The sequence below is a fragment of the Leucoraja erinacea genome, chromosome 6 (genome assembly GCF_028641065.1).
Source record: "Leucoraja erinacea ecotype New England chromosome 6, Leri_hhj_1, whole genome shotgun sequence".
NCBI classification, from domain to species: Eukaryota; Metazoa; Chordata; class Chondrichthyes; order Rajiformes; family Rajidae; genus Leucoraja; species Leucoraja erinaceus.
The window spans coordinates 46,458,664-46,470,769 of record NC_073382.1 but is presented as its reverse complement, the minus strand read 5'-3'; the positions used below and the strand labels follow the sequence as shown (position 1 = coordinate 46,470,769).

The 12,106-nt window shown below is 42.8% G+C and overlaps 2 protein-coding genes across 2 annotated transcripts in view; both read right to left on the bottom strand.

Moving 5' to 3' along the window:
- flt3 (fms related receptor tyrosine kinase 3) overlaps positions 1 to 1,672 on the bottom strand; it is a 61,697-nt gene extending 60,025 nt beyond the window's left edge. The window contains exon 1 of the mRNA XM_055636896.1: positions 876 to 1,672. Within this exon, the coding sequence (XP_055492871.1) occupies positions 876 to 927 (52 nt within the window). The 5' untranslated portion in view covers positions 928 to 1,672. The remainder of the gene's footprint in view (positions 1 to 875) is intronic.
- The window catches only part of LOC129698055 (uncharacterized protein K02A2.6-like), a 198,828-nt gene that overhangs the window by 80,258 nt on the left and 106,464 nt on the right, over positions 1 to 12,106 (bottom strand). The window lies entirely within an intron of this gene.

Below are 12,106 nucleotides of genomic sequence, written 5' to 3'. Positions count from 1 at the left end.
AAGATAGAAAGTGCAAGAAGGAACTGCAGATGCTGGAAGGTAGACAAAAGTGCTGGAGAATCTCAGCGGGTGAGGCAGTATCTATGGAGCGAAGGAAATAGGCAACGTTTCAGGCCGAAACCTTTCTTCAGATAGAAATCTCGACTAGTCCCACTTTCGCTTGGCTTGTACAGTTTTCACATTAGCTTTTTTTTAGAAAATAATAAAATAACGGTACGTCGAACACATTAAATGATGCACAGCGTTGAACCTTACTGGGCAACACGTCTCCGACATGTGCGTTCTCGTCAGGTGCTTTGGTCTTTTTTTAATCGTTTTATTTTCTGAACTACTGATCTGACAACGAGTTAAAAAATAGACCATTAGAGATAATTTCGCTGGGACTATTACATAATTTCCCAACTCAAGTTTGCGGCCGGTTGACTTCTTAGGAGTGTAAATATTATCGTATGCTACAGCAAACCGTGAATCAACTTTAAATAAACCAGGCGGTACTGGTTCGAACAAAAACGATACCACCTAATTATAGCACATCTGTATGTTGTGGCTTAACTGTAGTGATAACATCAGTTACAACTTAGATGCCAATTAAGTTATTCTCATAGTTATAGAATCCTCTCCACATGCACGTGGTGTCTGAGTGTCTTATTTAGATAAATCAGCGACACACACAAATACAATCAAAACAAAACGTTCGTGTTCATTTTACACTGATACCTCTATCAATTTGCATTTAAGTATCAATCTCGTTAATATCACAAGCTGAAGAACAATTGCTAAACAATTTAAAAAATATGTAAGTCAAATATATTCGTCACCCTTAAAAGTATTTCAAATAAGTTTATAAATCCATGATCAAATACAGGTATACGTACTCAGAATTAGAACACACAGCTTGATCGACCTCTCAGATTTTAATCCCAACATTGTGTCTCTATCACTTCATAAAAATCATCAAAACAAGATATGAAAAGCTGACTACTGTGTTCACATTCTCCACGTTGCAAGTGAACTGAGCAAGAAATAAGTTGAGCAAGAAATAATATTTGCGTTGCTGAAGCGCGGTGATACGTCACGAAACAGGAACTAGCAGCTCCCCACATCTTTGCAATACCACATTACCAAACGTATTCGTTAATTAGCAGTCATGACTGTATAGACATCACAGTGCAAACTCCATCCTCAAGTTCCTGGTTGGAGAAATACAGATGGCGATGAGTCACAGTATAGAAGTAAGATCAATCACTGACCCATTGGTGCCAGCCCAACAACCTGACTTTCAATGTCAGTAAGACCAAGGTACTGATTGTGGACGTTGGAAGAGGAAGGATGAGGACCCATTAACCTGTCTATATCGATGGGACGTACACAAAAATGCTGGAGAAACTCAGCGGGTGCAGCAGCATCTATAGAGCGAAGGAAATAGGCAACATTTCGGGCTGAAACCCTTCTTCAGACTGATAGGGGGTGGCGGGGAGAAGGAAGGAAAAAGGAGAGGAAGGAGCCCGACGGCTGGGAGGAGACAGCCCAAGGGCTGAGGAAAGGGAGGAGACAGCAAGGGCTAACAAAATTGGGAGAGTTCAATGTTCATGCCCTCAGAATGCAGACTCCCCAAGCGGAATATGAGGTGCTATTCCTCCAATTTCCGGTGTTCCTCACTCTGGCCATGGAGGAGACGCAGGACAGAGAGGTTGAACGGGGAATGGGAGGGGGAGTTGAAGCACTGAGCCACCTGGAGGTCAGATAGGTTCTTGCGGACCAAGCGGAGGTGTTCGGCGAAACGATCGTCCAGCCTCCGCTTAGTCTCACCGATGTAGATCAGCTGACATCTAGAGCAGCGGATGCAATAGATGAGGTTGGAGGAGATACAGGTGAACCTCTGTCGCACCTGGAACGACTGCTTGGGTCCTTGAATGGAGTCGAGGGGGGAGGTAAAGGGACAGGTGTTGCATCTCTTGTGGTTGCAACGGAAAGTGCGCGGGGAGGGGGTGGTACGGGAAGGAAGGGAAGAATTGACGAGGGAGTAACGGAGGGAACGGTCTTTGCGGAAGGCAGACATGGGGGGGGAGATGGGAAGATGTGGCGAGTGGTGGGGTCACGTTGGAGGTGGCAGAACTGACGGAGGATTAATTGTTGTATGTGACGGCTGGTGGGGTGAAAGGTGAGGACTAGGGGGACTCGATGGTGGAGAGTCAAAAACTTCAAATTCCTGGGCGTGCATATTTCTGAAGATCTTTCCTGGATCCAGCACACTGATGCAATTATAAAGAAAGCACATCAACGCTTCTACTTCCTGAGAAGATTATGAAGATTTGGTATGTCAGAGAGGATTCTTTTGAACTTCATACAGTAGAGAGCATATTGACTGGTTGCATCTCAGCCTAGTTCAGCAACTTGAATGCCGGTACAGGAGCCTGAAAAATGTAATGTTCAGGTTCAGGAAGTTTCTTCCCTACTGCCATTAGGCTATTAAACACTATAACCTCAAATAAGCTCTGATCTACATAGACTATTATTGCACTATTATTGTTTGTTTGTTTATGTGTATCTGCATGTGTAAGTGTGTGTGTGTGTGTGTATATATATATATACACTCTGTGAACTTTATTTTCTCATTCATTATATGGATTACAGTGTACCAGGTTTACATATTCTGTTGTGCTGCTGCAAGTAAGAACTTCATTGTTCTATCTGCGACAATGAGTATAAAAACAGCGCGGGGCTTGCTTCTACAGAGGCCCGGGGAGCCGTTGGTGAGAGGAGGACTTACCTGGAGCTGCGAGTATAAAAACAGCGCGGGGTTTGCTTCTACAGAGGCCCGGGGAGCCGTTGGTGAGAGGTGGAGTTACCTGGAGCTGTGAGTATACAAACAGCGCGGGGTTTGCTTCTACAGAGGCCCGGGGAGCTGTTGGTGAGAGGTGGAGTTACCTGGAGCTGTGAGTATACAAACAGCGCGGGGTTTGCTTCTACAGAGGCCCGGGGAGCTGTTGGTGAGAGGTGGAGTTACCTGGAGCTGTGAGTCACCCAAATCACCAACGTTCCATCTCACTTCCAGAGAAAGATTCTGATTCTGGTGGAAGCCTCTGATTGGTGGAAGAGGACCAGCAGAAGCAGCTGATTGGCTTGTATTGTATTTGTATTGTAATTGTAAGGCTTTATTGTATTTGGATAAGGGGGACAATGAAGGCCGGGGCAGTTTACTGTTCTGGATGTCAGATGTGGGAGGTCATGGAGTCGGAGTGCCCTCCAGACGTCCACATCTGCGCAAGGTGCGTCGAGATGGAGCTCCTAAGGGACCGTGTCAGGAACCTGGAACAGCAACTCGATGACCTCTGTCTGCTCAGGGAGAGCGAGGAGGTCATAGAAAGGAGTTACAGGGAGGTGGTCACTCCAAGACCACGGGAGACAGAAAACTGGGTCACAGTTAGGAAGGGCAACGGGCAGAGGCAGGGACTGGTGAGTACCCCGGTGGCTGTACACCTTAGAAATAAGTACTCATGCTTGAGTAAGGGTGGGGGGGACAGCCTACCTTGGGGCAGCGTCAGCGACCGGGTCTCTGGCACAAAGACCGGTCCGGTTGCTCAGAAGGGTAAGGAAAAGAAGGGGAGGGCAATTGTAATAGGGGACTCTATAGTCAGGGGGTCGGATAGGCGATTCTGTGGACGCAGACAGGAGTCCCGGATGGTAGTTTGCCTCCCTGGTGCCAGGGTCAGGGATGTGTCTGAACGTGTCCAAGAAATCCTGAAATGGGAGGGAGAGGAGCCTGAGGTTGTGGTGCATATAGGTACCAACGACATAGGCAAAAAAAGAGAAGAGGTCCTGAAAGAAGAATTTAGGGAGTTAGGTAGAGAGTTAAGGAGAAGGACTGGAAAGGTAACAATCTCAGGATTACTGCCTGTGCCACGCGACAGTGAGAGTAGGAATGGAGTGAGGTGGAGGATAAATGCGTGGATGAGGGACTGGTGCAGTGGGTATGGATTCAAGTTTCTGGATCATTGGGACCTCTTTTGGGGAAGGTGCGACCTGTACAGAAAGGACGGGTTGCACTTGAACTCAAGGGGGACCAATATCATGGCGGGGAGATTTGCAAAGGCTACTGGGGAGACTTTAAACTAGTATGGTTGGGGGGAAGAGACTCAAATTGGGAAAGCTAGCAGTCAGTGTGTGAAGCAGGGGGCAGAGAATGGTAGCACTCTGACCCAAAATGTAGGGGAGAGAGAAGAAAAAGAAAATAATCAGAGAATAAGAGAGGGTGGGTTTCTTAAATGTGTATATTTTAATGCTAGGAGCATTGTAAGAAAAGTGGATGAACTTAGAGCCTGGATTGACACCTGGAAGTATGATGTTGTGGCGATCAGTGAAACATGGTTGCAGGAGGGCTGTAATTGGAAATTAAATATTCCAGGATTTCGTTGCTTCAGGTGTGATAGAATTGGAGGGGCAAGAGGTGGAGGTGTTGCATTGCTTATCAGGGAAGATATTACAGCAGTGCTTTAACCATATAACCATATGACAATTACAGCACGGAAACAGGCCATCTCGACCCTTCTAGTCCGTGCCGAACACATAATCTCCCCTAGTCCCATATACCTGTGCTCAGACCATAACCCTCCATTCCCTTCCCATCCATATAACTATCCAATTTATTTTTAAATGATAAAAACGAACCTGCCTCCACCACCTTCACTGGAAGCTCATTCCACACAGCTACCACTCTCGGAGTAAAGAAGTTCCCCCTCATGTTACCCCTAAACTTCAGTCCCTTAATTCTCATGTCATGTCCCCTTGTTTGAATCTTCCCTACTCTCAGTGGGAAAAGCTTTTCCACGTCAACTCTGTCGATCCCTCTCATCATTTTAAAAACCTCTATCGTACCCCCTTAACCTTCTGCGCTCCAAAGAATAAAGCCCTAACTTGTTCAACCTTTCTCTGTAACTTAGTCGCTGAAACCCAGGCAACATTCTAGTAAATCTCCTCTGTACTCTCTCTATTTTGGCTTTGGCAGGATAGATTAGAGGGCTCGTCTAGGGAGGCTATTTGGGTGGAACTGAGAAATGGGAAAGGGGTAGCAACGCTTATAGGGGTGTATTATAGACCGCGGGGAGCGAGAATTGGAAGAACAAATATGTAAGGAGATTGCAGATATTAGTAGTAAGCACAAGGTAGTGATTGTGGGAGATTTCAATTTTCCACACATAGACTGGGAAACACATTCTGTAAATGGGCTGGATGGTTTGGAGTTTGTAAAATGTGTGCAGGATAGTTTTTTGCAACAATACATAGAAGTACCTACTAGAGAAGGGGCGGTACTGGACCTCCTGTTAGGAAATGAGATGGGTCAGGTGGCAGAGGTATGCGTTGGGGAACAGTTCGGGTCCAGTGATCACAATACCATTAGTTTCAATATAATTATGGAGAGGGACAAAACTGGACCTAGGGTTGAGATTTTTTGATTGGAGAAAGGCTAACTTTGAGGATATGCGAAAGGATTTAAAAGGAGTAAATTGGGACAGTTATGGGAAAGATGTGGAAGAGAAATGGAGTACATTTAAAGGTGAAATTTTAAGAGTACAGAATCTTTATGTCCCTGTTCGGTTGAAAGGAAATCGTAAAAATTGTAAAGAACCATGGTTTTCAAGGGAAATTGGACACTTGGTTCGGAAAAAGAGGGAGATCTACAATAATTATAGGCAGCATGGAGTAAATGAGGTGCTTGAGGAGTATAAAGAATGTAAAAAGAATCTTAAGAAAGAAATTAGAAAAGCTAAAAGAAGATACGAGGTTGCTTTGGCAAGTAAGGTAAAAGTAAATCCGAAGGGTTTCTACCGCTATATTAATAGCAAAAGGATAACGAGGGATAAAATTGGTCCATTAGAGAGTCAGAGTGGACAACTATCTGCAGAGCCAAAAGAGATGGTGGAGATATTGAACAGTTTCTTTTCTTCAGTATTCACCAAGGAGAAGGATATTGAATTATGTGAGGTAAGGGAAACAAGTAGAGTAGCTATGGAAACTATGAGGATCAAAGAAGAGGATGTACTGACACTTTTGAGAAATATAAAAGTGGATAAGACTCCAGGTCCGGACAGGATATTCCCTAGGACATTGAGGGAAGTTAGTGTAGAAATAGCAGGGGCTATGGCAGAAATATTTCAAATGTCATTAGAAACGGGAATAGTGCCGGAGGATTGGCGTACTGCGCATGTTGTTCCATTGTTTAAAAAGGGGTCTAAGAGTAAACCTAGCAATTATAGACCTGTTAGTTTGACGTCAGTGGTGGGCAAATTAATGGAATGAATACTTAGAGATAATATATATAAGCATCTGGATAAACAGGGTCTGATTAGGAGCAGTCAACATGGATTTGTGCCTGGAAGGTCTTGTTTATCTAATCTTCTTGAATTTTTTGAAGATGTTACACGGGAAATTGATGAGGGTAACGCAGTGGATGTTGTGTATATGGACTTCAGTAAGGCCTTTGACAAGGTTCCTCATGGAAGGTTGGTTAAGAAGGTTCAATGGTTGGGTATTAATGGTGGAGTAGCAAGATGGATTCAACAGTGGCTGAATGGGAGATGCCAGAGAGTAATGGTGGATGGTTGTTTGTCAGGTTGGAGGCCAGTGACGAGTGGGGTGCCACAGGGATCTGTGTTGGGTCCACTGTTGTTTGTCATGTACATCAATGATCTGGATGATGGTGTGGTAAATTGGATTAGTAAGTATGCAGATGATACTAAGATAGGTGGGGTTGCGGGTAATGAAGTAGAGTTTCAAAGTCTACAGAGAGATTTATGCCAGTTGGAAGAGTGGGCTGAAAGATGGCAGATGGAGTTTAATGCTGATAAGTGTGAGGTGCTACATCTTGGCAGGACAAATCAAAATAGGACGTACATAGTAAATGGTAGGGAATTGAAGAATGTAGGTGAACAGAGGGATCTGGGAATAACTGTGCACAGTTCCCTGAAAGTGGAATCTCATGTAGATAGGGTGGTAAAGAAAGCTTTTGGTGTGCTGGCCTTTATAAATCAGAGCATTAAGTATAGAAGTTGGGATGTAATGTTAAAATTGTACAAGGCATTGGTGAGGCCAATTCTGGAGTATGGTGTACAATTTTGGTCGCCTAATTATAGGAAGGATGTCAACAAAATAGAGAGAGTACAGAGGAGATTTACTAGAATGTTGCCTGGGTTTCAGCAACTAAGTTACAGAGAAAGGTTGAACAAGTTAGGGCTTTATTCTTTGGAGCGCAGAAGGTTAAGGGGGGACTTGATAGAGGTTTTTAAAATGATGAGAGGGATAGACAGAGTTGACGTGGAAAAGCTTTTCCCACTGAGAGTAGGGAAGATTCAAACAAGGGGACATGACATGAGAATTAAGGGACTGAAGTTTAGGGGTAACATGAGGGGGTACTTCTTTACTCAGAGAGTGGTAGCTGTGTGGAATGAGCTTCCATTGAAGGTGGTGGAGGCAGGTTCGTTTTTATCATTTAAAAATAAATTGGATAGTTATATGGATGGGAAGGGAATGGAGGGTTATGGTCTGAGCGCAGGTATATGGGACTAGGGGAGATTATGTGTTCGGCACGGACTAGAAGGGTCGAGATGGCCTGTTTCCGTGCTGTAATTGGTTATATGGTTATAATGACAATAAAACATTTTTGACTCTCTTCAATCGTTAACATTCAATCGTTACTTTAATTTCGCACCTGGCAATATATCTATAGAGTGCAATACAATCAAAACGCATATTTAATGCTAGATATGTTTCTCATTTAAGTTAATTTCATGTTTAAATGTGAATCTATTTAAGCGATTTTGTTCATAATTCTATTAAAAAGGCACGATCTTTTTTACAATTCAATCATTTGCAGCCTGTATCAGTTACGATAGGAGCAGCAATCTCCTAGTATCGGTGACGATGTAGTCGAATGCCTTGATAAACCATACGACTGTTAAGTCTTTACACGGAAATTGTGAGAAATAGAGTATAAAGCAAAGTAGGTCATTGATGTCACGTCGTCTTCCCTAAAGGGCATTTGATGGATTAATTTGTTTATAGTAGAAAGATTAAAACACACAAGGTTAAACCTCAAAATACAATAGTGATTGTAGATCAAGTTTTCCAGAGGATAGACACAAAGCTGGAGTAACTCGGAGTCAGACAGCATCTCTGGAGAAAAAGAATAGGTGATGTTTCGGGACTAGACCCTTCTTCAGCCCACGTCCAAGGTTTCCTGAGGTACCAAGCCAGTAACAAAACGATTAAGCAAACAGAAGCAAGATGCAGATAAATACTTGAAAATATTACAGAATGTGAGATGATTTCCATCAGTGTAGGTGGTTTCCGTGTTAAACAAATTCCAAATGTGCAGTATGAAATGCAGAGTTGAAGGTCAAATGGATTTCAGGTCAGCACTTGGAATCTAATAAAATAATCGCACACTGCTTCAGCTGTTAGCATAATAGTAAAAAAACAGGACTTGCTTTCAAATAAATTTGATGGGTGCATGTTCTAATATAACCTTTTATACTTAAATCTTTTAACGTTAGGAAACTGAAAACTGACACCCCACATGGGAGTATTACCGATGTTAAGTTTGAGCACGCAAGTAATTGCTAAGAAATATTTTCACATCGTTCAGAAAGAAAAAAAAACAATTGAAATTACAGTATTAGCCAGTTCAGTCACATTATTAACCCTCCAAACAGATATGGGTATTGAAATGACATAAATAAGTCCAATGTTTATAGTAGTTTACTTCATATAATGTAATAAATGAAAGAAATAAGATCAAACTTATTTATACAGACGTAAAGGTGAGCTTTAATACCATACTGGGGCAGATGTTTATCAAAAGCATGTGATTCTTTTAAAATCATTTGAATGAATAGAAAGCCAGATTGAAATTTGAATAAATATAACTTCTGTAGGATATCAGAAAGATCCCTTAACCCACCAATTTGACCCGGTTTGGTCCAAATATATGGATATATTTCCTTACATTTCAGAGTTTGGGTCCAAAATTGAAGATACCAAAGTTCCTATTTTTACTTTCAATGGCACAGCAGAATTGGGAGAAACAAAATTATCATATTTATTTTTGATGTCTAATGTGATCTTTTGCTTCTGGATTGCATGTTCAAGTCTTCTTATGACATAGGAGGCAGCGAATTGGCCTATTGAGTCTGTGCCATTCTCCAAGTACTGTCCCGAAATCAAGGGTAGTCTGGGTGCAATGTCTTCAGTTCTGCCACGATAGAGTTAGTCGCTGCTCATGAACTCCTCCGTTCTATAGCACAGCTGTGGCATTAGGCCTTGAGTTCCTTTCCACCCATATGGTCGCAAAAGATTAGTACAGCTCTGGAAATACTGCAGGAGATGGACTTGGTGTGGGCAGTTTAAGCACAATCTAGGTCTTTATGCCAAGGCATTATCTGACACCTCATAGTAGATGAAAAAGATCACGTAACATTCAATTTCTTAATTTCATGGTCAAGATTTACTCTTCAATTCACAGGTTGCTCGGTCTTTATAGCATGACCCTGCTCTGCTTAAATTGGTTGCAATGCTTTCTACCATATAACAAATACTCTTTATCATTACTTTATTGCCCATGTATGACTTTGGAACGTTAATCGGCCATTGTAAATATAATTGTTCCTACTTAATAATCAGCGCCTTTAAGACACTCATCTCACACTGCACCTTGTATCCAATTATAATAATTGATTGTTCTGGGGGACAAAAAATATCTGGGAAGAAGAGAACTGATTCTTATCCTTGAATAGATTTTCTAAGAGGATCCACAAGATATCCTTGGATATATCTGCAAAAAGAATAATAAAAAAAATTAATGGTCCACTTAGAGAAAAAAACATTGGAGTAATCTTAGAGCTTAAACCTGCAACAGAAAAACTTTAAAGTTATCCAGGTGGTTGAACTGTGATCAGTTCAATGGCCTAACTGGATGTATTTGAAAGTCAAGTTGGCTGAAGCAGATTGTATCCAATTATAATAATTGATTGTTCTGGGGGACAAAATATACCTGGGAAGAAGAGAACGGATTCTTATCCTTGAATAGATTGAATAGAAATATGAGAAACTAGATTAAAAGACATTGGAGACATGAGGAACTGCAGATGCTGGTTTGCCAAAAAAAGGCACAAAGTGCTGGAGTAACTTAGATGGATGAGGCAGCATTGCTGGAGAACATGGAAAGGTGACGTGTTGGACGCGTTGCACTGAAAAGTGCAATGACAATAAATTGAATCAAATCAAATCAAATTAGTACCCTTCTTCAAAAGGAAGACTGAAGAAAGGTCCTGTCCCAAAACATCACTTGTTCATTTTCTCTAGTGATGCTGCCTGACCCATTGAGTTACTCCAGCACTTTGATTCTTTAAAAGACAAATTGGTGGATAAGCATTGGTAAATATCTGAAAATCTGACAGGAATTTCTTAAAGGTTGACCATGAAATAGATGGGAAAAAAAACAACACAAGGTGAATTGTAAAGATTTCTAAACAAGTTAAAAAAAAAATTAACAAAAGTAAATTGTTCTCTTTACATGTAGGGACAGGAAAAAGAAATCAGTGAATAAGAAATCTTTCACCAATTTATTATCTCTCACACTTAATAATTTTTTTGGATCTGTCCTCAGGGTGAAAATTAGAATAAAGTCCATAACTAATGGGAAAACAAATGACATCAAGGAACATACCAAAATATGCATTTCTTCAGACTGGTCAGGGGATAGGGAAACGAGCGATATAGATGATGATGTAGAGATAAAGACCAATGAATGAAAGATATGCAAAAAAGTAACGATGATAAAGGAAACAGGTCATTGTCAGTTGACCAGTCTGAAAAAAGGTCTCGACCCAAATGTCACCCATTCCTTCTCTCCACAGATGCTGCCTGTCCCGCTGAGTTACTTCAGCTTTTTGTGTCTATCTTCGGTTTAAACCAGCATCTGCAGTTTTTTCATATATACATTGTTAGTTGTTTGTTGCGTGAAAATGAGAAGCTGGTGCGATTTGGATCGGGGAACGATGGAGAGAGAGGGAATGCCGGGGTTACTTGAAGTTAGAGAAATCAAAATTCATACCAATGGACTGTAAGCTGCCCAGGCGAAATATGAGATGCTGCTCTTCCAATTTGCATTTAGCCTCACTGACAATGGAGGAGACCTAGGACAGAAAGGTCAGTGTGGGAATAGGAAGGAGAATTACAGTGTTTAACAATTGGGAGATCAGGTGTGTCCTGGAGATCTGGACCGACCTGATCTCCCGGTTGCTAGTCCGACCTGATCGCCCGGTTGCTAAAGACTTTATTGCACATGCTGGTTCTGCCGCATCCTCTTGATTGAATTGAGCCTCAAGCTTGTTCTTTGCTCTTGGCATCCCCGATAGCCGTGCAGTTTTTCCTTGGCCTACGTGTATGGTACATGGCTACCGACCTATCTATCTATACATAACTAAAACTCTGATCTTGTGCTCTTCCGGTTTGCGCGGTTTTTCTATTTATACAAAAACGGCAAGGGACAGTGCTATGATTTTTCGCCAGCTCACTCACTGTTGTCCTGCAACAAGTTTACTTCCGATTGGTAAGTAGTTTATTGTAAAAGTTAGCGAGGAGCGAGGCTTAAAAATCTTAAAAACTGCACGTGCACAGGCCAATCTCCTCTCCTGCATATCAGCGCCGCGTGGATTGGTCTCTTCCCCTGTCACTCCACGGGAGGTCCAACCCTTCCTGCGCCATTGCGTCTTTACCGGAGCTGAGGATGGCCGGCGGAGGTCTCCAACCGGACACAATTTTCGGAGGGACCGAAAGCGGCCCGGCGTGGCAGATGTCACCAAACGGAAAGCAGAGATTCAGATCCCGGCGGAGGAGAGCGTCTAGCGCCCGCTGTGAGTCCCAAACGCACCGCCATCGCAACACCCCACAGCTCCAGCCCCTTCCCCTTTGGCTCCCCTCGCTGGCTCCTGTCCCCCTCCCCGTGATTCCACCCCTCTCCCCCATGGCTCTTCCCCCGTCTTTTCTCCGAGCTCCACCCCCCGTAGCTTCTGGGCCGAGCTGAGGATCTGCGCCGATGGCTGATGCTCCT